The following is a 20,085-nucleotide window of genomic DNA, read 5'->3' as shown; positions in this document are numbered from 1 at the left end:
TTTTGGCTGCTTTGGATCCTCGCTGCACGCGGGCTTTCTCTAGTTGCGACGAGCAGGGGCTACTCTTCGTTGCGCTGCCTGTGCTTCTCATTGCAGTGGCTTCTCTTGTTGCGGAACATGGGCTCTAGGCACGCAGCCTTCAGTAGTTGCGGCATGTGGGCTCAGTAGTTGCAACAGGCGGGCCCTAGAGCATGCGGGCTTCAGTAGTTGTGGCTTGCAGGCTCTAGAGTGCAGGATCAGTAGTTGTGGCGCACGGGCTTAATTGCTCTGCGGCATGTGGGATCTTCCTGGGCCAGGGCTCGAACCCATATCCCCTGAGTTGGCAGGCGGATTCTTAATCACTGCGCCACCAGCAAAGTCCTATGTAAATGTTTTTAAAGGCTAAGTAGGCCTTCGGCCAGCTGAACAACCCAGGAATGGAATGTTTTTTCTCAGGGACTTGGGAGCCATCCTTTTGAAACATTAGCCTAACTTACAGGGAGCACCTGGCTTCAGGCTGCAACCCTACCTCCTATGGGAATGAGAAATATATTTCTCCTTTGGACAAAGACAAGTAGTGAACTCAAGTGGCCACTCCAATTGCTGGGTGAACTTAGGATGAGCTCTGACAAGTGGTGCTGTCAGTCCTTTCACTTGACATCCGGGTCTCGAGGGTCGCACCTGCCTGGCTACATAAAGGGTTGGATTTCGTGGGGTCTTTGAACCACACAGCGGACTGCCTGCGAGGGGCCTCACGTTCTGGTTTAAGGCCTTTCCACACCTGCTGCTTCCCTACCGCCCCCCGCCCCAACTCCGCGGAGAGACTTGTCGGGCTGGTGGGACACGCTGTTCCTTATCCTTCCCAACAGTGGGAACCGGCGTGGCTGGAAGGAGCTTTGGGAGAATTTGGACCACCTGACCAGTAGGAATGAGCCCCGCCCCCATCCCTGCAGTGGCACCAGGGGCCCCGCCCCCGCCCCGCCGCGTAGTCGGTGCTCGCCGCCGGCACAGCTACTGCCAGTCCCTCTGCGCAGCCTTGGTGCCGCCGCTCTCGTGATGGGCGGACGCCCAGTCCCGACCCGCCCACTCCCTGAACTGCCCACACACCGCGTCCACACGCCCCGCCCCCAGCGGAGCGGAGCATCTGGGGCCTGGAGCACCCTGGGCCGCGCTCTGCGTGGGCGGCGATGAGGGTCTGGAGCTCGGAGCATGTGTTCGGGTGAGCCGGCTGCGGCCGCAGTGAGTCCAGACTGGCCTGGGCCTGAGCCGCGGCCTCCGGGAGGGCGGGCTCTGTCCCTCGTTGGGCTGCGCTGCGGGCAGTGACCTGCAAGGGCCTGGGGTGGGGGGACCGCGTCTTCGCCCCTGTTGTCCTGGCCTCACCTCGCGCGGGGCTGTCACAGGGGGTGGGGGCGGGACCCACCGAGTGGCTGATCACGGCCTCCAGAGGGATCCGGCGTGGGCACCTGGGGGCTTTGGCCCTGAATGCACTGTGGGCACTGGAAAGCCTCCAGCTGATTAAAAGTGCCCTCGTGACCTAGGCGGTATCTTCTCTTGTCACTTCATCTGTGACACTCTGAGCTCATTCTTTCATATTTTTTAAAGGAACTAAGATTTTTAAATTCCTTGATCCCACTTAGAACAGCATTTCGTTGTTTAATTTAAAAAATACTGCATGAAATAGAATTGTCATCCTTTGAACTTTTCATGTAAAATTATAATGAAAATTTATCAGTGGGTTAAAAACCTCCGAAATTGGGCTTCCCTGGTGGCGCAGTGGTTGGGAGTCTGCCTGCTGATGCAGGGGACACGGCTTCGTGCCTCGGTCCGGGAGGATCCCGTGTGCCGCGGAGCGGCTGGGCCCGTGAGCCGTGGCTGCTGAGCCTGCGCGTCCGGAGCCTGTGCTCCGCAACGGGAGAGGCCACAACAGTGAGAGGCCCATGTACCGCAAAAAAAACCCTCCGAAATTATTTTAATGAAACCTTTACACTTGATGGGATCCAATTTTAGTGTTGAGTTTTGTACAGCCTGCAGCCTGTAGAAAAATCTCATCTGGGGTTCCATTCCCAGACTTACTCCAGAGATTTTCTCAGTTCTCCCAAAGATGGGACATGCCGGGCACCATCTGGATGCAGAGGGGACAGGTTAAGTTCCTGAAGATGGTGAATGCCCAGGCTGTGCACCTCAGGCCAGGACTGCCCTACAAATTCAGGAAATGTTGGTCGACAAGCAGAAGTGAATTGTCAGCTGTGAAAAGTCACTATTGATAATATTCACCCATTTAAATCATACAATTCAACGACTTTTAGTAAATTTACATAGTTGTACACAGCTCCATAGTCCAGTTTTAGAACATTTCCTCATCCTACAAAGACCCCTCATGCCCGTCTGCAGTCACTCTCCACTCCTCTCCCCAGCCAGATCAGTATCTGCTTCCTGTTTCTATGGATTTGCCTTTTCTGGACATTTCACATAAATGCAATCATACACCAAACCGTCTTCTGTGTCTGGCTGCTTTCACTTAGCATGATTGTTGAGGTTCATCCATGTGGTAGTGTGCATCCTTGCTTCAACCCTCACTTCATTCATTTTGTGTCCCTGGCATGTAGTAGGTGCTCAGTGAGGGACCAAAAAATACCCTGGGGAGCAGATGTCCTTTGAAATGAGGGCGACTGTCCACCAGAGGCATTCCCGTCAACCCCTGAGCTCCTGTGGACTGGGCACAGATCTCCTCCCATTGATTTTTGAACTTAAAAGCCAAGTGCCATGATGAGAATTGACAAATGTGGAAGACAGCTGGGGGGAGGTCACGCGGCTGCTGGGGCGGGTGACATGATGCTGTGTGGCAGCATCACATCTGCAGGACGGTTCAGATTTGGAAGCCTGGCTTTCTAGCTGAGCTTCCCGTGGAGTTTTCCCCTTGCTTAGTCCCTTGAAATCCCTGATTGTTTTCCTCTGAGGATTACACACCTTTTTCTTTCTATACTTGTTTTCTTTTTATATGTTTGTTGAATATTTAATTGGAAATAATAAATTTACTCTTTTTTTTTTAAAGGCTTAAAATGTATTTTAATAAGTTGACATTGCATTACTTCATTTCTCAGAAAAACTCCAAAGGTATCAGGGACAAATCAATCATGGTACACCAATAAAAAATGCACAGCGTAACTACCTAAGATAGGCAAAGCTAAGAGCTACTGTCTGACCTTCAGCATACAGCAACCCTATTCTCAAGATTGTACTAGGCCTATCAAGAAAAGCTGTGAACAGCAATATCATAGACACAAAAGGGCCATTTCTTTTTTTTTTTTTTTAGATTTTTTTTAAATTTTATTTTACAAATTTAATCAGTTATACATATACATATGTTCCCATATCCCCTCCCTTTTGCGTCTCCCTCCCACCCTCCCTATCCCACCCCTCCAGGCGGTCACAAAGCACTGAGCTGATCTCCCTGTGCTATGCGGCTGCTTCCCACTAGCTATCTGCCTTACGTTTGGTAGTGTATATATGTCCATGCTGCTCTTTCACTTTGTCACAGCTTACCCTTCCCCCTCCCCATATCCTCAAGTCCATGCTCTAGTAGGTCTGTGTCTTTATTCCTGTCTTACCCCTATGTTCTTCATGACATTTTTTTTTCTTAAATTCCATATATATGTGTCAGCATACAGTATTTGTCTTTCTCTTTCTGACTTACTTCACTCTGTATGACAGACTCTAGGTCCATCCACCTCATTACAAATAGCTCAATTTCATTTCTTTTTATGGCTGAGTAATATTCCATTGTATATATGTGCCACATCTTCTTTATCCATTCATCCGATGATGGACACTTAGGTTGTTTCCATCTCCGGGCTATTGTAAATAGGGCTGCTATGAACATTTTGATACATGTCCCTTTTTGAATTATGGTTTTCTCAGGGTATATGCCCAGTAGTGGGATTGCTGGGTCATATGGTAGTTCTATTTGTAGTTTTTTAAGGAACCTCCATACTGTTCTCCATAGTGGCTGTACCAATTCACATTCCCACCAGCAGTGCAAGAGTGTTCCCTTTTTTCCACACCCTCTCCAGCGTTTATTGTTTCTAGATTTTTTGATGATGGCCATTCTGACTGGTGTGAGATGATATCTCATTGTAGTTTTGATTTGCATTTCTCTAATGAGTAAAGATGTTGAGCATCCTTTCATGTGTTTGTTGGCAGTCTGTATATCTTCTGTGGAGAAATGTCTATTTAGGTCTTCTGCCCATTTTTGGATTGGGTTGTTTGTTTTTTTGCTATTGAGCTGCATGAGCTGCTTATAAATTTTGGAGATTAATCCTTTGTCAGTTGCTTCATTTGCAAATATTTTCTCCCATTCTGAGGGTTGTCTTTTGGTCTTGTTTATGGTTTCCTTTGCTGTGCAAAAGCTTTTAAGTTTCATTAGGTCCCATGTGTTTATTTTTGTCTTTATTTCCATTTCTCTAGGAGGTGGGTCAAAAAAGATCTTGCTGTGATTTATGTCATAGAGTGTTCTGCCTATGTTTTCCTCTAGGAGTTTGATAGTGTCTGGCCTTACATTTAGGTCTTTAATCCATTTTGAGCTTATTTTTGTGTATGGTGTTAGGGAGTGATCTAATCTCATACTTTTACATGTCCCTGTCCAGTTTTCCCAGCACCACTTATTGAAGAGACTGTCCTTTCTCCACTGTACATTCCTGCCTCCTTTATCAAAGATAAGGTGACCATATGTCCGTGGGTTTATCTCTGGGCTTTCTATCCTGTTCCATTGATCTATCTTTCTGTTTTTGTGCCAGTACCATACTGCCTTGATTACTGTAGCTTTGTAGTATAGTCTGAAGTCAGGGAGCCTGATTCCTCCAGCTCCATTTTTCGTTCTCAAGATTGCTTTGGCTATTCGGGGTCTTTTGTGTTTCCATACAAATTGTGAAATTTTTTGTTCTAGTTCTGTGAAAAATGCCATTGGTAGTTTGATAGGGATTGCATTGAATCTGTAGATTGCTTTGGGTAGTAGAGTCATTTTCACAATGTTGATTCTTCCAATCCAAGAACATGGTACATCTCTCCATCTATTTGTATCATCTTTAATTTCTTTCATCAGTGTCTTATAATTTTCTGCATACAGGTCTTTTGTCTCCTTAGGTAGGTTTATTCCTAGATATTTTATTCTTTTTGTTGCAATGGTAAATGGGAGTGTTTCCTTGATTTCACTTTCAGATGTTTCATCATTAGTATATAGGAATGCCAGAGATTTCTGTGCATTAATTTTGTATCCTGCAACTTTACCAAATTCATTGATTAGCTCTAGTAGTTTTCTGGTAGTATCTTTAGGATTCTCTATGTATAGTATCATGTCATCTGCAAACAGTGACAGCTTTACTTCTTCTTTTCCCATTTGGATTCCTTTTATTTCCTTTTCTTCTCTGATTGCTGTGGCTAAAACTTCCAAAACTATGTTGAATAAGAGTGGTGAGAGTGGGCAACCTTGTCTTGTTCCTGGTCTTAGTGGAAATGGTTTCAGTTTTTCACCATTGAGGACGATGCTGGCTGTGGGTTTGTCATATATGGCCTTTATTATGTTGAGGAAAGTTCCCTCTATGCCTACTTTCTGCAGGGTTTTTATCATAAATGGGTGTTGAATTTTGTCGAAAGCTTTCTCTGCATCTATTGAGATGATCATATGGTTTTTCTCCTTCAGTTTGTTAATATGGTGTATCACGTTGATTGATTTGCGTATATTGAAGAATCCTTGCATTCCTGGAATAAGCCCCACTTGATCATGGTGTATGATCCTTTTAATGTGCTGTTGGATTCTGTTTGCTAGTATTTTGTTGAGGATTTTTGCATCTATGTTCATCAGTGATATTGGCCTGTAGTTTTCTTTCTTTGTGACATCCTTGTCTGGTTTTGGTATCAAGGTGATGGTGGCCTCGTAGAATGAGTTTGGGAGTGTTCCTCCCTCTGCTATATTTTGGAAGAGTTTGAGAAGGATAGGTGTTAGCTCTTCTCTAAATGCTTGATAGAATTCGCCTGTGAAGCCATCTGGTCCTGGGCTTTTGTTTGTTGGAAGATTTTTTATCACAGTTTCAATTTCAGTGCTTGTGATTGGTCTGTTCATATTTTCTATTTCTTCCTGATTCAGTCTTGGCAGGTTGTGCATTTCTAAGAATTTGTCCATTTCTTCCAGGTTGTCCATTTTATTGGCATAGAGTTGCTTGTAGTAATCTCTCATGATCTTTTGTATTTCTGCAGTGTCAGTTGTTACTTCTCCTTTTTCATTTCTAATTCTATTGATTTGAGTCTTCTCCCTTTTTTTTTTTTTTTTTTTTTTTTTTGCTGTACGCGGGCCTCTCACTGCTGTGGCCTCTCCCGTTGCGGAGCACAGGCTCCGGACACACAGGCTCCGCGGCCATGGCTCGCGGGCCCAGCCACTCCGCGGCATGTGGGATCTTCCGGGATCGGGGCACGAACCCGTGTCCCCTGCATCGGCAGGCGGACTCTCAACCACTGCGCCACCAGGGAAGCCCTCTTCTCCCTTTTTTTCTTGATGAGTCTGGTTAATGGTTTATCAATTTTGTTTATCTTCTCAAAGAACCAGCTTTTAGTTTTATTGATCTTTGCTATCGTTTCCTTCATTTCTTTTTCATTTATTTCTGATCTGATTTTTATGATTTCTTTCCTTCTGCTAACTTTGGGATGTTTTTGTTCTTCTTTCTCTAATTGCTTTAGGTGCAAGGTTAGGTTGTTTATTATTAGGTTGTTAGGCCATTTCTGAGTTGTCCTTACCCAAGAAAAAGATGGAGGCAAGTTTAACACAAGAGTTTTTTTAAAGATATACTAAATGAAAATCTCTAAGAGAAAATGTCTTCCTTAGGACACAAAGGGGTAATATATGGGATATAACAGAACCGTATGTATGTTGTCTGTGACCTCTGTGGACATCTGCCTGAATTCCCACCTGGGAGCGAATGGAGCAATGGGGCCAAGGTCATTGGGGGATGTTTGGTTTTTGTGGTATATGTGGCAGTGTCTCTGGGATGGGGGTGTAAGGACAAGAAAGCAAATAGAACAGGGTGGACAAAGAGTGGAATGATTAAGATTAATGGCCCTAACTGGATCCATTTTATCATGGCTCCCCGCCCCTCAGGCTCTCAACAATCACATGAAACTTTAGGAATGCACCACACAGAACTGGTTAGTTAAAGGATATACCACACAGAACTGATTTGTTAAATATCGCCCCTCCCTTACCCTCTGCCTCCAGCATACTCCCTAGAGTACTACAGGCAGGGAAGACCTAACTATTGGGAGGAATCCCTAACACTTTTCCAGGGTAGAATTCGGCTAGTCCAAAAAGGGTCCTCCTTTTAAGGGTTTTGGGAAACTAGACACTGCAATTTTATTAGTATCGGCGACGTTTGTTTGGAGCAAATTCAGCTCCAGGAGCTGCACAGTTGAATGCAGGAGGGGTTCCACCAATTGCCCCAATTCCTTCCATTGTAGCAGCTTGGCCAAAGTGTTCAGTTGCTGGTGGGGTCAATCCCAAGGTTCCATCTGGCATCATAGTGGCAGGTCCTGGAGGAGCTGGAGTACCAGCTGGCACAGGAGCAGGGGGCATAGCACCTCTGTTGTTTATGCCCATAGCACCTCCCATAGCCATCTGGCCCATCCGTATCTCCTGCTCTCTCGCATCAGGGAATGTTCCCTTGAATCCTTCCTGCTGTCGTCGCATCATTTCTTCTTGTTGCCGCCGCATCTCTTCCTCATGGCGCCTGCGCTCCTCTTCCTGCCTGAGCTCCAGCTGCTTTCGTTTTTGCACTTCTTGGTTGTGCAGCTCTTCCATCCTCCTAAGTTCTTCTTGACGCCTCATCAAATCCTGCCTCATTAGCATGACCTGGTGCTCATGGCGAGCAGCCTCCATCTCCATCTCCAGCTTCTCACGAGCTTCCTTAATGTTTTGGTCCACTTGGTCCTGTTGCTGCTTCTCCATCTCAATAAGTGCCTTCCAGCTCATGGCATACTCATACTCAAAGGAGCCAGGCTGTGCAAATCTGGGTGGCTGCTCTCGCTCCTTGTGAAACTGCTGGTTCTTTATAACCAGCTTCTCTGGGAGTCCCTCTTCATCATCTAACTGGTCCATGGGCTCCACAGTCACAGGTCGAGGAAATGTGGTTAGCAGGAAGGAACCTTCACTGCATCTGTCCAGAGCTTTCCGAGCAGCTGGCTTCCCTGAGAATTCAACAATGCCTTTTCCTGAGGGCCTTCCTCGATCATCCACAATGACTACAGCCCTCTCCACCTGGCCGAACACAGAAAAGGCTTCCTCCAGCAGTTCATTGGACACATACTGAGGAAGGTTTCGGACTGTAAGGGATGCACTATGGCAGGCAAAGCGCACACGCAGCTGCTTTCCACGGAGCGGCATGTTGTCCAGTTCCACTTTGGCAATCTCTGCTAGGGTTCTTGTTTCCAAGCGGATAAAGCCAAAGCCCTTGTCCTTAGGAATGAAGACTTCGCCTGCCTTCCCATATTTCTCAAATAGTTTCCTCATTTCCTCCTCAGTGATGTCAGGAGGAAGATTGCCCACAAAGAGCCGGCTACGCTGGGTGAAGGTCTTCTCTCCTGGTTTCCTAAAATTCTTCAGGTCAATAGTCAAGCCTTCATTTTGGCTGCTGGCTTGCTGCCCATTTGCAGGTATTGGTGGAGGTGGTGGCTGCTGCTGTTGCTGCTGGTGGTGCTGCTGATGGTGATGCTGATGATGTTTCCTCGGAGTGTGGTTTTGTTTCTCCAAGTTAAAAGTTTTATTGCTCTGCATTTTTGCACCCCTCTACCGACAGTTTTCTCCTCAGAGTAAAGGCGACGCTACACGGCCTCTACCGTCCCGAGAAAAGAGCGCGCGACTGCCGGAAACCAGACAACGGACATAAATTTACTCTTGAAAGGCCAAAAATAATCAGGCACAAAGACTTAAAAATTTTTTTTTATTGAAATACAGTTGATTTACAATGTTGTATTAGTCCTCCCCACCCCCTGCCGCACCACAGACATGTGGGATCTTAGTTCCCTGACCAGGGCTCAAACTGCACCCCTGCAGTAGAAGCATGGAGTCTCAACCACTGGACCACCAGGGAAGTCCAACAATGTTGTATTTGTTTTAGGTGTACTGCAAAGTGATTCAGATTATATGCACACACACACACACACACACACACACACACACACACACTTTTTTAGATTCTTTTCCATTATAGGTTATTACAAGATACTGAGTATAGTCCCCTGTGCTATACACAGGCCCTTGTTGGTTATGTATTTTATATATAGCAGTGTGTATACTTTAATTCCCAACTCCTAATTTAATTCCCTCCCTTCCCCCTTTGGTAATGGTAAGTTTGTTTTCTATGTCTGTGAGTCTATTTCTGTTTTGTAAGTAAGTTCATTAGTATCATTTTTTTTTAAGATTCCACATGTAAGCAATATCATATGATATTTGTCTTTGCTTGACTTTTACTTCACTTGGTATGATAATCTCCAGGTCCATCCATGTTGCTGCAAATGACATTACTTCATTCTTTTTTTATAGCTGAATAGTATTCCATCGCGTACGTATACCACATCTTTATCCGTTCATCTTTAGATGGACATTCAGGTTGCTTCCATATCTTGGCTATTGTAAATAGTGCTGCAGTGAACATTGGGGTGCATGTATCTTTTAGAATTATAGTTTTATCTGGATATATGCCCAGGAATTGGATTGCAGGATCATATGGTAACTCTATTTTTAGTTTTTTTGAGGAACGTCCCTACTGTTTTCCATAGTGGCTGCACCAATTTACATTTGCACAAACAGTGTAAGAGGGTTCCCTTTTCTCCACACCCTCTCCAGCATTTGTTATTTGTAGACTTTTTAATGATGGCAGCTCTGACTGGTGTGAGGTGGTACCTCATTGTAGGTTTGATTTACATTTCTCTAAGGATTAGCAATGTTGACCACCTTTTCATGTGCCTATTGGCCATCTGTGTGTCTTCTTTGGAGAAATGTCTATTTAGGTCTTCTGCCCATTTTTGGATTGGGTTTTTTTGTTGTTGTTATTGAGCTGTATGAGCTGTTTGTATATTTTGGAAATTAATCAGTTGCATAGTTTGCAAAAATTTCTCCCATTCCATAGGTTGTCTGTTCGTTTCATTTTGTTTCCTTTGCTAGGGCACGAAAACTTTTGAGTCAAGTTTTCCTCCATGGTTCACACGCCGAAGAAACCCTGGGCACTGGAGATCAGACAGAGCTGAGAGCAGTATAAACTCCCACAGAAATGGAGAGCCCTTTGGTTTAAAGTAGATTAAATAGTAGTGGAAAATATAGGACCGAAATACAAACATATAGAAAGGGGCACTTAAAAATTAACAGGCTGGTAAATGCAGGTTTATAAATCCCATCCTTACAGCATTGACTGAGGTTTCAGGTGGACTATAACAAAATCTTTAATAACAGCCAGTATGAGTAGATTCCCAGCAGAGTCAAGTCTGTACACTGCTTGGATTCCAGCAGCTCCCAGGAGAGGTCTCTAGTAGGCAGTGTCCCTCTCAGGGAAGTAAGGAGGAGAGGCTGCCCTAAAGCAGGCTTGCTCTCTGGCCAGGAGGAGGGAACCCCCTCCCTTTTTTTTTTTTTTTTTTTTTTTTTTTTTTTTTTTGCTGTACGCGGGCCTCTCACTGCTGTGGCCTCTCCCGTTGCGGAGCACAGGCTCCGGACACACAGGCTCTGCGGCCATGGCTCGCGGGCCCAGCCGCTCCGCGGCATGTGGGATCTTCCGGGATCGGGGCACGAACCCGTGTCCCCTGCATCGGCAGGCGGACTCTCAACCACTGCGCCACCAGGGAAGCCCCCCCCTCCCTTTTTAAATAAGAGAAATGGAATGTTACAGGTAGGAGGTGAAGTGCCCACTGTCCCCTCCTAATGCTGTTCCCTCCTCCCTCTCACAGGGGGTCATGATTGTGAACCTGGTGGGTAGCCTCCCGAAGGTATATATTCCATAAACAAAATGTAGTATTGTTTGTTTTTTTAAAATAGAAATCACTGGCACCATCTTGTATAGATCTTTTCAGTTTCCCTTTCTTCTCAACAGTGTGTTCCTGAGATCTGTGCATGTGTGTGTGTGTATCTATTTGAGATCTGTGTGTATACATGTACATGTACACATTTGTATCTCAGCCATATAGTATTCCAATATTCCATTTATTCCATAAAGAATATGTCACCATTTTTTCTTTCTCTTATTGAAGGGACATCGTTTCCCCCTTATTACAAATCGTGTTGTGGTGACCACTCCTGTGTATATTTCTGGGTCACTTAATCAAGGACATTTACTTAGGCCAGAAATCCTCAAACTCGTCAGCAGTAGGACCTCTTTACACTCTTAGAAAATATTGGGGACCCAAACAGTGTTTGTTTATGTGGGTTAAATCTGCTAATATTTACCATATTAGAAATTAAAAGTGATAAATTTTAAGATATTTATTAATTTATTAAAATTAACAGTAATAAACCCATTACATTAAGGTAAATAACATTTCTTAAATTTAAAAAACCTGTAGTTTCCAAAACCCCTCAAAGTAGTAAGAGTGGCACTGTTTTGTTTATTTTTTCCCAATTTCTATAATGTCAGGCTGCATAGACACTTTTTTATTGTCAACAGATTTTATTTTTTTTAATTTTATTAAAAAATAATTTAATTAATTAATTTTTGGCTGCGTTGGGTCTTCGTTGCGGCACGCGGAATCTTCGTTGCAGCATGTGGGATCTTTCATTGCGGCACCCAAGCTTCTCTCTAGTGGCACATGGGCTCCAGAGCCTGTGGGCTCTCTAGTTGAGGCACACAGGCTCAGTAGTTGTGGTGTGCAGGCTTAGTTGCCCTGTGGCACGTGGGATCTTAGTTCTCCGACCAGGGATCAAACCCGTGTCCCCTGCATTGGAAGGCGGATTCTTTACCACTGGACTACCAGGGAGGTCCCTGCATGGACGCTAACTTGATGGTCCTGTCGGCTTCTGCATTCAGTGTTTGCAGTCTGTTGTTTTGGTTGAAGTAAGTTATTAAAATCCAGCCTCACGCTGTATGTGAGTAAAACCTAGTTGGCAAAGGTATTTCGAAAGTCTTTAAAAATAGTCATGGCTGTTCTTTGCTACTGCAACGAAACAAGCAGTAGTTTCTCAAATTAATTGCAGTGTAAAATCTGACACCACGAGGACCAGAGTAACTGGCCCGTCTCATACTTTGAATGAGTCCTTCTCCCATGTGATCTGTGACGTCTCGCACTGGTCCCTTGGCTGTGTGGGTCACCGGGTACAGTGTGGGGCAAGCAGCAGGCCCATGGTAGTGATGCAAGTTTTCTAAAATTCCAGTTTTCACTTAGAAGCTCAAGTTTTATCTTTGGCAGCAAATGCCATCAGGTGTTTTCCTCCAAGTGACAGGCTCACTTCATTCATCTTTGAGAAAATGCCTGTCCGACACCCACGTCTGAGTGACCACAGTTTGTGGTCAGTAGTTTCAAGGAGAAGTGGTGGCTGGGGAAGCACAGTAGCTGAGCTGCCACCCATGTGGCCGCCAGTGCTTCCCGACCAGCAAGGCCTCCCGCGTCCTTTCTGTGCCCTCGCTCAGAACCAGGGATCCAGGTGTAGTAAAATGAGTCCTTTTACTCTCTCATCAGGGATGGGCCCTGAGTGCACAGCTCAGCAGTGACCACCATGCAGCCTTGGCCCGGCCGTCACTCCTGGGGAGAGGCTGGCAGTTTGTGGTCTGACTTGGGCTCCTGCAGCTTTGGCTGATGTCATGCAGCCAGAAGGGCAGGCCCTCCCAGCAGCGCCCAGGCTCCCGGAGGGGCCAGAGAGCCCAGCTTTGCGGGCCTTGCTCCAAGAACCACTGGGCTGGCCCTGGGTCTCTTGGGGTCTGAGCACTTTTCCTTCATCTTTTTTTGTTTAAACATATATTTATTTTATTTCATTTCATTTCCATTCCATTTTATTTTATTTTTTTTATTTCATCACGCTGGGTCTTAGTTGCGGCAGGTGGGCTTTCTTTTTTTTTTAAAATAAATTTATTTATTTATTTATTTATGGTTGTGTTGGGTCTTCACTGCTGCATGCGGGCTTTCTCTAGTTGCGGCAGGTGGGGGCTACTCTTTGTTGCGGTGCGTGGGCTTTTCATTGCAGTGGCTTCTCTTGTTGCGGAGCACGGGCTCTAGGTGCATGGACTTCAGTAGTTGTGGCACGCGAGCTCAGTAGTTGTGGCTCGTGGGCTTAGTTGCTCCGTGGCATGTGGGATCTTCCCAGCCCAGGGCTTGAACCTGTGTCCCCTGCATTGGCAGGCGGATTCTTAACCACTGCACCACCAGGGAAGTCCCCACACAGGCTTTTTTTAGTTGCAGCTCATGGGCTCCTCAGCTGTGGCCTGCAGGCCCCTTAATTGTGGCATGTGAACTCCCAGCCGCAGCATGTGGGATCCAGTTCCCTGACCAGAGATCAAACCTGGGCCCCCTGCATTGGGAGAGCAGGGTCCTAATCACTGTGCCACCAGGGAAGTCCCTCCTTCAATTTTTTTTTGGACTCATTATTATGCACATTATGCAAGAGTGGAGACTGGAATAATGAGTGCAGTGCCATCCTGCATGCTAACGGTGCCTCTCACAGATGTCTGGTCTCATGCACCCCCATTTCCTGCTCCTTCCCCTGGGTTGTTGTAGGCAGGTCCCAGGCACTCTGTGTCCTCACCCTACTTCATATTTCCGACATCCTCGCTGAGCGTAGAGTTGCCTTGTTCTTCCTCACCAATGCCCCTGAGTGGGACCAGCAATTGCCCCCTCCCTGGCTGCCAGTCCAGACGTGCGCCCCCAGCCCCCAGTGCTGCTGCTGGCCCGTTCCTGCAGCACGGGCACGGAGTGTGCTGGGGCAGCTCACAGGCCACCGTGCTCACCATTAGCCTCTGCCAAGGCTGGGGACCTTTATCCCAAGGATGAACTTCAGCAAGTCTCCCTTCTGCCTCCCCCAGGAGTGGGGCCCATTCACATGTCCACCTGCAGGCCTGGCTTCCTGCTCCCACATCCTCCCGACACTTGGCATTACCAGACTTCTCAGCTTTTCCCAGTCAAATGAGTATTGGGCTATTTTCTTTAACCAAGAAGTGTGCGATACTGACTTGTGTACTTAAACCTTGTAATTTAAAAAATATTATTTTTTAAAATGAATTTATTTATTTATTTAGTTTTGGCTGCATTGGGTCTTCATTGCTGCACGTGGGCTTTCTCTAGTTGTGGCGAGTGGGGGCTACTCTTCATTGCTGTGCACGGGCTTCTCATTGTGGTGGCTTTTCTTGTTGCGGAGCACGGCCTCTAGGTGCGTGGGCTTCAGTAGCTGTGGCATGCAGGCTCAGTAGTTGTGGCACACAGGCTTAGTTGCTACGCGGTATGCGGGATCTTCCCAGACCAGGGATAGAACCCGTGTTCCCTACATTGGCAGGCAGATTCCTAACCACTGTGCAACCAGGAAAGTCCCTAAAAAATATTATTATGTTTATCCTTTTCCTGCTTCATTCTGTTGATGTCTGGAAATTATTTTTTATGTGTTTTAAGCACATTGTATTTAGTTGAAATCATCAATTAGAAAGATGCAAGGTTTCTATATAAAAGAAAGTATTGTGTTGGGCTTCCCTGGTGGCGCAGTGGTTGAGAATCCACCTGCCGATGCAGGGGACGTGGGTTCGTGCCCCGGTACGGGAAGATCCCACATGCCATGGAGCGGCTGGGCCTGTGAGCCATGGCCGCTAAGCCTGCGCATCTGGAGCCTGTGCTCCACAACGGGAGAGGCCACAACACTGAGAGGCTCGCGTACTGCAAAAAAAAAAAAAAAAAAAAAAAAAGCATTGTGTGAGATGTGCTTAACACAAATGTATATCAACTTTCAGATAATTTCAAGTAATTTTAGAAGACAGACCCTATTCTGCCTAAAGTAATGATTTTTATGGGAACTACTCTGGGGACCTTGACTTACAAAGCTCACAGCTTATTTCACTGGGCAGCCCCCATCCCCCGCCTCTGCTTTCATGAGTATGTGGATTCTCCCTCCTTCCGCAGAGTTGTCGACTGCGCCCCTGACAGTTCTTTTCCTGAGAAGAAAGGCTTCCTGTCCCCTGCAGAGTGATCAGGACCAGCCTCATCTCTGCTTCTTTGGAGCTGGTGGACATGTTAGTGCAGTGACACGATTCCATGGCTTGAAAAAGCATTTCTTGGTTAAAGAGCAGGGCTTCTGGACCTGACAGTGCAGAGGCCGTGGGTGTGACAGAAAGATTGCGGAGTAGGGGCTGGGAGGCCCGGCTCTAGTCTGCATCTCATTGCTAGCTTTTTGACCTGGGATGAGCGTTTTATGAGGATAAAGTAAATTCATGGTCAATAAGTTATATTTAAAAAGGACATCAAAGATGAAACAAAAACCTTCAATATGTTCATAATCTTTGATGTTTAATTTAGTAATTCCATTCTAGAAATTTATCCTAAGGAAAAAGACATATGTTGAAAGGCTGGTGTGAACCAGTTTTCCCTGCTGCCTTCATTGTACAGTGAAGGTTGGATGCGATCAAAATAATCCGCCAGAGAAGATTGGTTCAAGATGGCAGAGTAGAAGGATGTGTGCTCACTCCCTCTTGTGAGAGCACCGGAATAACAACCAACTGCTGAACAGTCATTGGCAGGAAGACACTGGAACTCACCAAAAAACATAGCCCATATCCAAAGACGAAGGAGAAGCCACAGTGAAACAGTAGGAGGGGCTCAATCACAATAAAACCAAATCCCATAACTGCTGGGTGGGTGACTCACAAACTGGAGAGCACTTATACCACAGAAGTCCACCCACTGGAGTGAAGGTTCTGAGCCCCACGTCAGGTTTCCCAACCTGGGGGTCCGGCAAAGGGAGGAGGAATTCCTAGAGAATCAGACTTTGAAGGCTAGTGGGATATGATTGCAGGACTTCGATAGGACTGGGGGAAACAGAGACTCCACTCTTGGAGGGCACACACAAAGTAGTGTGTGCATCGGGACCCAGGGGAAGGAGCAGTGACCCCATAGGAGTCTGAACCAGACCTACCTGCTAGTGTTGGAGGGTCTCCTGCAGAGGAGGGGGTAGCTGTGTCTCACTGCAGGGACAAGGACACTGGCAGCAGAAGTTCTGGGAAGTTCTCCTTGGTGTGAACCCTCCCAGAGTCTGCCATTAGCCCCACCAAAGAGCAGGGTAGGCTCCCATGTTGGGTCACCTCAGGCCAAACAACCAACAGGGAGGGAACCCAGCCCCACCCATCAGCAGTCAAGTGGATTAAAGTTTTACTGAGCTCTGCCCACCAGAGCAACAGCCAGCTCTACCCACCACCAGTCCCTCCCATCAGGAAACTGGCACAGACCTCTTAGATAGACTCATCCACCAGAGGGCAGACAGCAGAAACAAGAAGAACTATAGTCCTGCAGCCGGTGGAACAAAAACCACATTCACAGAAAGATAGACAAGATGAAAATGCAGAGGGCTATGTACCAGATGAAGGAACAAAATAAAACCCAGAAAAACAACTAAATGAAGTGGAGATAGGTAACCTTCGAGAAAAAGAATTCAGAAAAATGATAGTGAAGATGATTCAGGACCTCGGAAAAAGAATGGAGGCAAAGATGGCGAAGATGCAAGAAATGTTTAACAAAGACCTAGAAGAATTAAAGAACAAACACCTAGAAGAATTAAAGAACAAACAAACAGAGATGACTAATACAATAACTGAAATGAAAAATACACTAGAAGGAATCAATAGCAGAATAACTGAGGCAGAAGACCAGATAAGTGACCTGGAAGACAGAATGGTGGAATTCGCTGCTGCAGAACAGAATAAAGAAAAAAGAATGAAAAGAAATGAAGACAGCCTAAGAGACCTCTGGACAACATTAAATGCAACAACATTCGCATTATAGGGGTCTCGGAAGGAGAAGAGAGAGAGAAAGGACTCAAGAAAATATTTGAAGAGATTATAGTCGAAAACTTCCCTAACATGGGAAAGGAAATAGCCACCGAAGTCCAGGAAGCGCAGAGAGTCCCAGGCAGGATAAACCTAAGGAGAAACATGCCGAGACACATAGTAATCAAATTGACAAGAATTAAAGACAAAGAAAAATTATTGAAAGAAACAAGGGAAAAATGACAACATACAAGGGAACTCCCATAAGGTTAATAGCTGATTTCTCAGCAGAAACTCTACAAGCCAAAGGGGAGTGGCATGATATATTTAAAGTGATGAAAGGGGAAGAACCTACAACCAAGATTACTCTACCCAGCAAGAATCTCATTCAGATTCGATGGAGAAATCAAAAGCTTTACAGACAAGCAAAAGCTAAGAGAATTCAGCACCACCAAATCAGCTCTACAACAAATGCTAAAGGAAATTCTCCAAGTGGGAAACACAAGAGAAGAAAAGGACCTACAAAAACAAACCCATAACAATTAAGAAAATGGTACTAGTAACATACATATCGATAATTACCTTAAACATGAATGGATTAAATGCTCCAACCAAAAGACACAGGCTTGCTGAATGGATACAAAAACAAGACCCGTACATATGCTGTCTACAAGAGACCCACTTCAGACCTAGGGACGCAAACAGACCGAAAGTGAGGGGATGGAAAAGATATTCCAGACAAATGGAAATCAAAAGAAAGCTGGAGTAGCAATATTCATATCAGATAAAATAGACTTTAATGTTACAAGAGACAAGGACACTACATAATGATCAAGGGATCAATCCAAGAAGAAAATATAACAATTATAAATGTATATGCACCCAATATAGGAGCACCTGAATACATATGGCAACTGCTAACAGCTATAAAAGAGGAAATCAACAGTAACACAATAATAGTGGCGGACTTTAACACCTCACTTGCACCAATGGACAGATCATCCAAAATGAAAATAAATAAGGGAACAGAAGCTTTAAATGATACAATAGACCAGATAGATTTAATTGATATTTATAGGACATTCCATCCAAAAACAGCAGATTACACTTTCTTCTCAAGTGCACATGGAACATTCTCCAGGATAGATCACATCTTGGGTCACAAATCAAGCCTCAGTAAATTTAAGAAAATTGAAATCATATCAAGCATCTTTTCTGACCATAACGCTATGAGATTAGAAATGAATTACAGGGAAAAAAACATAAAAAACAAAAACACATGGAGGCTAAACAATACGTTACTAAACAACCAAGAGATCACCGAAGAAATCAAAGAGGAAATCAGAAAATACCTAGAGACAAATTACAATGAAAACACGATGGTCCAAAACCTATGGGATGCAGCAAAAGCAGTTCTAAGAGGGAAGTTTATAGCAATTTAAGCCTACCTCAAGAAACAAGAAAAATCTCAAACAATCTATCCTTACACCTAAAGGAACTAGAGAAAGAAGAATAGACAAAACCCAAAGTTAGTAGAAGGAAAGAAATCATAAAGATCAGAGCAGAAATAAATGAAAAAGAAACAAAGAAAACAGTAGCAAAGATCAATAAAACTAAAAGCTGGCTCTTTGAGAAGATAAGCAAAATTGATAGACCATTAGCCAGACTCATCAAGAAAAAGAGGGAGAGGACTCAAATCAATAAAATTAAAAATGACAAAGGAGAAGTTACAACAGACACCACAGAAATACAAAGCATCCTAAGAGACTACTACAAGCAGCTCTATGCCAATAAAATGGACAACCTGGAAGAAATGAACAAATTCTTAGAAAGGTATAACCTTCCAAGAATGAACCAGGAAGAAACAGAAAATATGAACAGACCAATCACAAGTATTGAAATTGAAACTGTGATTAAAAATCTTCCAACAAACAAAAGTCCGGGAACAGATGGCTTCACAGATGAATTCTGTCAAACATTAGAGAAGAGCTAACACCCATCCTTCTCAAACTCTTCCAGAAAATTGCAGAGGAAGGAATACTCCCAAACTCATTCTATGAGGCCACCATCACCCTGATACCAACCCAGACAAAGATATCACAGAAAAAGAAAATTACAGACCAATATCACTGATGAACATAGACACAAAAATGCTCAACAAAATACTAGCAAACTGAATCCAACAACACATTAAAAGGATCATACCCCATGATCAAGTGGGATTTATCCCAGGGATGCAAGGATTCTTCAGTGTGTGCAAATCAATCTGTGTGATACACCATATTAACAAATTGAAGAATAAAAAACTATATAATCATCTCAATAGATGCAGAAAAAGCATTTGACAAAATTCAACACCCATTTATGATAAAAACTCTCCAGAAAGTGGGCATAGAGGGAACCTACCTCACCATAATAAAGGCCATATATGACAAACCCACAGCAAACATCATTCTCAATGGTGAAAAACTGAAAGCATTTCCTCTAAGATCAGGAACAAGACAAGGATGTCCACCTTCACCGCTGTTATTCAACATAGTTTTGGAAGTTTTAGCCACAGCAATCAGAGAAGAAAAAGAAAAAAAAGGAATCCAAATCAGAAAAGGAGAAGTAAAACTGTCACTGTTTGCAGATGACATGATACTATACGTAGAGAATCCCAAAGATACCACCAGAAAAGTACTACAGCTAATCAATGAAATTGGTAATGTAGCAGGATACAAAATTAATGCACAGAAATCTCTTGCATTCCTATACACTAATGATGAAAAATCTGAAAAAGAAATTAAGGAAACACTCCCATTTACCATTGCAACAAAAAGAATAAAATATCTAGGAATAAACCTACCTGGGAGACAAAGGACCTGTATGCAGAAAACTATAAGACACTGATGAGAAAAATTAAAGATGATACAAACAGATGGAGAGATATACCATTTTCTTGGATTGGAAGAATCAATATTGTGAAAATGACTATACTACCCAAAGCAATCTACAGATTCAGTGCAATCCCTATCAAATAACCAATGGCATTTTTTACAGAACTAGAACAAAAAGTCTTAAAATTTGTATGGAGACACAAACGACCCTGAATAGCCATAGCAGTCTTGAGGGAAAAAGACAGAGCTGGAGGAAT

General features: G+C 44.5%; 2 protein-coding genes across 8 annotated transcripts in view; one reads left to right on the top strand and one right to left on the bottom strand.

Annotated features, from left to right (window-relative positions):
- The first annotated feature begins 1,121 nt into the window (after positions 1 to 1,121).
- Positions 1,122 to 20,085, top strand: part of PRELID3A (PRELI domain containing 3A) — a 67,613-nt gene continuing 48,649 nt past the window's right edge. For all 7 annotated transcript variants that reach the window (XR_009534559.1, XR_009534558.1, XM_060119580.1 and 4 more), the window contains exon 1: positions 1,122 to 1,198. Coding sequence is in view for 5 of the 7 variants with exons in the window: in XM_060119580.1 (XP_059975563.1) it covers positions 1,167 to 1,198 (32 nt within the window). In the remaining 2 variants the exon portion in view is untranslated. The remainder of the gene's footprint in view (positions 1,199 to 20,085) is intronic.
- Positions 6,946 to 8,887, bottom strand: LOC132503101 (non-POU domain-containing octamer-binding protein-like). Its single transcript, XM_060119479.1, has one exon. The coding sequence runs from the start codon at positions 8,789 to 8,791 to the stop codon at positions 7,379 to 7,381; it is 1,413 nt and encodes a 470-aa protein (XP_059975462.1). The 5' UTR covers positions 8,792 to 8,887; the 3' UTR covers positions 6,946 to 7,378.

The sequence above is a fragment of the Mesoplodon densirostris genome, chromosome 15 (genome assembly GCF_025265405.1).
Source record: "Mesoplodon densirostris isolate mMesDen1 chromosome 15, mMesDen1 primary haplotype, whole genome shotgun sequence".
In the NCBI taxonomy this organism is placed as follows: Eukaryota; Metazoa; Chordata; class Mammalia; order Artiodactyla; family Ziphiidae; genus Mesoplodon; species Mesoplodon densirostris.
The sequence above is the reverse complement of the archived record's forward strand: the minus strand, read 5'-3'. Positions and strand labels throughout refer to the sequence as shown.

Coding starts and splice junctions, on each gene's coding strand:
- LOC132503101 (XM_060119479.1), bottom strand. CDS start 8,791: ATGCAGAGCAATAAAACTTTTAACTTGGAGAAACAAAACCACACTCCG.